This window comes from Lipotes vexillifer, unplaced genomic scaffold (genome assembly GCF_000442215.2).
Source record: "Lipotes vexillifer unplaced genomic scaffold, Lipotes_vexillifer_v1.1 scaffold717, whole genome shotgun sequence".
Taxonomy (NCBI): domain Eukaryota; kingdom Metazoa; phylum Chordata; class Mammalia; order Artiodactyla; family Lipotidae; genus Lipotes; species Lipotes vexillifer.
The window spans coordinates 2,422,148-2,427,436 of NW_006798707.1; the positions used below are offsets into that span (position 1 = coordinate 2,422,148).

The 5,289-nt window shown below is 55.8% G+C and overlaps 1 protein-coding gene across 1 annotated transcript in view; it reads left to right on the forward strand.

Moving 5' to 3' along the window:
* Nucleotides 1-5,289, forward strand: part of PLB1 (phospholipase B1) — a 128,594-nt gene that overhangs the window by 40,198 nt on the left and 83,107 nt on the right. The window contains exons 12-14 of the mRNA XM_007470893.1: nucleotides 339-414; nucleotides 1,348-1,452; nucleotides 2,528-2,584. Of these exons, the coding sequence (XP_007470955.1) occupies nucleotides 339-414; nucleotides 1,348-1,452; nucleotides 2,528-2,584 (238 nt within the window). The remainder of the gene's footprint in view (nucleotides 1-338; nucleotides 415-1,347; nucleotides 1,453-2,527; nucleotides 2,585-5,289) is intronic.

The window sequence follows — 5,289 nt, forward strand, 5'->3', positions numbered from 1 at the left end:
CAGGCTCCGGACGCGCAGGCTCAGCGGCCATGGCTCACGGGCCCAGCCGCTCCGCGGCATGTGGGATCTTCCCGGACCGGGGCACGAACCCGCGTCCCCTGCATCGGCAGGTGGACCCCCAACCACTGCGCCACCAGGGAAGCGCCATAACGTACCCTTTTTTCTCCCCAATGTGTGCTTCCTTCCTTCCTTCTCCTGGGCCGTCTGAGACTTCCAGCTTCCCCTTCCCCGCCTCCCAAAGCAACTCCCAGTGCCCTCAGCCCCACCTTCCTCCAAGAGGGAGTCTAAACGGCCCCACGTGGCATCCATGCTCACCTCCCGCTTGTTTTAACCTGCAGTCCCACGGCCGAGCCCTGCAGGTGCTCAGGGGAGACCTCGCAGCTGTCCAGGGTTGCGACCCAGTGGGCCTATCAGGTGAGCGCACTCTGGGACACAGCCTGTTGGCTCACAGGGGCAGGTGGTCATGAGAACAGGGATGGTGGGAACAATTAGGGTGCACGTTTGCTGAGGTAGGACCCCACCAGCTGAAGTCAGAACTGAGTCAGGAGCGAACGACAGCAGCTACTCTTGCGTCACTTCCAGGTGCTGACTTGATTTTCCTGCATGTAAAGTGGGAACTGCCGTACTGGTTGCGGGGAGAGTGGATGGAAGTGGAGGGTGGTGGTGGTACCTACGGTAAAAGATGCTGAAGAATTTTTCAGATCGTTCCAAGATGCTTTTGGTCATCATCACCCCTTCTGCCACTGCATCTGTGGCTGGTGGACTGGTTTGCCTGGACTAGCCTTATGCCCAGACTGCAGCCCGGACTACGGTCTGGCTCCTGAAGATGTGCATCTAGTTTACAGGAGAGACCCCAAGACAGTGTGGGTGGCTCAGCAGAAGCCTCCATCCCCACCAGCAAACAGTGCAAAGCACGGTTCCCACTGACATGTGTTAACATGATGATTTTTATTTAAGAGGCAGTCTTGTATAAGAAGTTTTCTATGTGAAGCTGTGTGTCATTTCTCTTGCTTTGGAAATGACATTTTTTGAGTGGTTAATAGCACATCCCTCTACAGAACTCAGCCCTTGAAGAGCGAGTGGGGACCCTAGCTACATACTGGGCTGGCGTATACTTCTTAAGCCCCCAGAGAATAGTTCTCAGGTCTTACCTGATGCTGGACGTCAGAGGAAAATGAAAACCTGATTTAGTTAATCAAAGGGCCCTGAAGGGTGAGATGAGAGGGAGCTTCCCAATAGCATGTGATTCAGAATAGCATGGGTGGGTGATTCTGACCGGGGGGCTGCTGGGAACTCCCTGGTGTGAGGATGGGGCAGGCTGAGCCTCGCTGGTACTCCTTTCTTCAGGAAACCTGGGAACAGCTCCTGGCCTCCAGCAAGTACAACGAGCAGAAGTCCTTCGCAGTGGTTTTCCAGCCTTTCTTCTACGAGGGAGCCCTGCCGCCACCCTCGGTGAGTGAGGGCCTGGCCCACACCCTCTCCCTCTCCCTCCCCTGCCCTCTCCTCTGCAGATGCCCCAACCCAGTTGAGCTTCACGAGCCCAGGATGTGTAGTCTCGGGGGGGAAATGCTGCAGTGTTCTCTTATACTTTTTGGACAACTTCCCCGTGGGGTTGGATAGCCCCGTGAGGAAGGTTCCGAGAGGCAGAGCCACCCAGAGGTAAAGAGCATGGGCTCCAGCCAGACGGCTTCTGGCTTTGGAATGGGCCTGCTGTGTGACCTTGGGCAAGTTGTTTGAACTCTCTGTGCCTTGGTTCCTCATCTGTGAAATCAGGGCCGTTATTAACATTCCGCCTGCTAGAGTGGTTGTCAGGGTGATTAAATACATGTGAGGAACTTAGAGCAGCGCCTGGTTCTTGGAAGCCCGCAGTATCTCTCAGCTATGGTGACTATTCAGGATGGAATTTCCAGGCACCACACTGCACTCCTCCCCCTGCAGGCTCCTCCACATCTATCCCTGCAAGGGAGGGTACTTTGAGTTGTTTCCTCACCCAGGTCACTGGGCAAACGCCCCTTACCCCTGGGGGGCCCTGCAGACAACAAGCGCTGTGGTGGGTGCACACGTGCTCAGCTCAGCAAGGTCTCTCCGCCTCTGGGGCTTCAGCACTGTACATCTGGGACAGCCCCTCCCTCCAGGCTCCTGGCTCCTGGCTCCTGCCATTGGAGTCATTGTGTTCCTCCAGGACTTTAGTGATGTTTAAATAGTGGTTTAGTAGGAGGAGGAATATTAGTTCCCGTCCCCCGCTCCTACTCAGACTATACCTGAATCACTTCCCTGTCACCTCCTTCTGCTGTTGAGTTCAGTATGTACAACCCCACGATGCAGAGGAGCGGCCAGACGTGTGATGTGCCCCTACAGGCCCTCACCTCCGAGCCTATAAGTCCCCGCCATTATTGATGGGGAGGGGCTGAGAGATGGAATGTGGGTGCATCAGGACCCGCATCTCTGCCGGGAGAGCTTCAGAGTGCGCGGCAGGGCTGTCCCATCCCCGGGGGCACACGGGACTTCTCATCTGGTTCTCTTTCAGGGGGAGCGACCACTCCAGGATCCCACCGTCCTTGCCTTGACTCTCTGGAACAGCATGGTGAGTGGCTGGGGGTCCCGGGGCGCTGATCTGCCAGCCTGGGGTTTAGTCTATGGAAGGAGAAGCAGGGCCTCTGCCGTCGTGCCCCGTCTACTCACCGCTCTGATGGAGGGGTTTGAGGGACACCAGCAGGACCCCAAGATGATGATTCTGGGCCATCAGAGGTCCCTCCCACATCCAGTGACAGCCCATCTGGGACCACCTGGGAGTTTCACCTCCTCTTCCTGGAAGCTGGGCTGCAGCCCTGACAGTGAGCGCGGCTCGCTGGGCAGCCTCAGTCCTGCTCTTTCCGGATGCAGGAACGTCTCCTTGGCATCTGGGGACCTCACTTGGAGCGGGGCACTAGGGAGAAGGGCTCGCGTAGCAACCTGGTCCAGCTCTCCCTCATTTTACACTTAAGTTTCCAATGCCCAGGGTGGTGCCTGGGGTGAGTGCGGAGTGATGAAGACCTGGGTTCAAAGCTCTCACAAGCTGTGTGAACTTAGGGTCTCAGCTCCCTTTCTGCGAAACCCCTGAGCCAACACGTGGAGAGTGTATAGCTCCCTCCCGGCCCACAGCCAGTATTCACCCTGGGTGGCCCTTCTTACTCTGACTGTGACGGGCTTCCCCCAGACTCTGAAGGTCGCCCGGGGCTGTCTGGGATTAGTCAGTGGATGGAAGGAAACAGGTTAGGGAAAAGGGCACTGGGTAAGGGGCCAGAAAACCTGGGTTCTGAGTCCAGCTGTGCTTTTGGTTGTTTCTTGAGGTGAGTCACGTGGTCTTTCTGGGCCCCATTTTCTCTATTTGCCAGCCTCAGAGGACCTTGGAAAATATAGGAGCAGTTCACCCTTGGGTTCCCTCCTGTGTCCTCCCAGGGACATGGGGAGGCCAGGAGCCTCCCTGCCTCCACCTCTGTGTGCCTCTGTGGTGTTGGGCTTAACTGCGACTACAGAGGTAAAAGGCAGCTATGTCCGTCATGCCCACATTTGCAGACACACAAGAGCCCCGAGTGAGGGCCACCCTCTTACATGGGGAGCAGAGAGGGACCAGCAGAATCGCTGTGACCAGAGGGGCCCAGCTTATACCGTTTCTCTGCTTGGCCTCGACCTAGGACACAGCGATGGTGGCGACCGTGCAGGGCCACACAGTGTCTGCTCCCCAGGCCAAGTCCCGAGGTGGGCGTAAGCTCTGAGGGCCGATGAAGGAAAACCCCACACACACGCACGCAGTCATCGTGAGCGGCCCTGCTTCGGATACACACCTGGCTGCATGAGCCACCCAGACGGAAGCGGAGCTCCTGGCACGAAGCAGAGGAGGGTTTTGTGTTTGGGACGTAATTCGTTCCCTGGGCCCTTCCTGCCTCCTCAATAACTTCTGATAATTCTTATGTAACAGTAGTGTTGATGAGACCCACCTGTGGGGACTCAATTGCCAGGTCCGGCAGTCACGGCCCCCCACCTTATTCCCAGCCCTGCGCTAGCGCCAGAGCCGCAGGGCGAGGTGAGAAGGGCTCACAGTCAAGCGGGACTCTTGAGAGCATGTCTAAGGTCATCCCCCCACCCCTGCCACGCTCCCTGAGTTCATCTCGGGGGCAGGGAAGCTGTGCAGAAGAGATGCGAGCAATTAAAGGGCTGAAGGGTGGAGTAAGAGAACAGGACCAGCGTCCCCAGGGTGCGTGCGGGCGTGTGCAGTGCAGGGCGGTGGATGGAGGGACACGCAAAGGGTCATTTGATATAGCCGAGTCATTTTCCATCCTGAGGATCGAGGGTCAGAACGTGTGTAAAGGGGATTAATGGCAGCAGGAAGGACATAGGTGACTGATAAAGAGACATTTAGGACAAGGTTCTTAGTGCAAATGGGTTTATTGGGAAAACCTATGAATTTTCCTTTGGAGTCCTTAAAAAATTAGGTTCTGTTATATCCATTCGACTAAAATTATCACAACGTGGCTTTCTCAACATTTCTTTCCAGATTCTATTATTGATTAAATTCTTGAAAGATTGGAGAAGAGAAGTCAGGCCACTTCGACATTGGGCCACCGACTCAGGCCCACTGAACACTCCCTTTCAGAGCGGCCCTGAAAGTTCTGGGTTGGAATCCCATACTTAGGAGTGTCCACCATCAGAATAAAACTGAAAGGAGATGGGGAGTGCAGTTCCTCCTCCAGCCCCTGAGCAAAAGCTTGCCACTCCTTTTACAGAAGGTTAATTACACCCTCTTATCTGACCCTGTCCGTTTGGGTGAAGGAAGGTTACCTGAGAAGGGTAAAATTCTACCCCTGCTTCTTGTTTGCTGGGCACAGATGCCGGGGTAAGATATTGCTGAGGAATCTAAATGGCTCGTGGAAGATGGCAGAGCCCGTGACTGAGCCAGATAGGGGGGCTCCATCCTGTAGCCTCCTGCCTCTTTTGTCCCCCATCAAGGTCTGTGGGAGGGGAGCGGAGGGGAGGGGAGGGACCGGGTGACCTAGGAGCCCAGCTCCTCTGGGCAGCAGGGCTGACAGCAAACACAAGGTCCCCAAACAGTAGAAGACGGTGCGTGCAAGAGAAAATCTGTGATCTCTCAAAGCCACTGTATTTTTCTGTTAAGTGTTCACAAATGTATAATGAACATTTTAAAATAACAGAAGGAACTTAAAATCCTTGCTCCGGGCTTCCCGGGTGGCGCAGTGGTTGAGAGTCCGCCTGCCGATGCAGGGGACGTGGGTTCGCGCCCCGGTCCGGGAG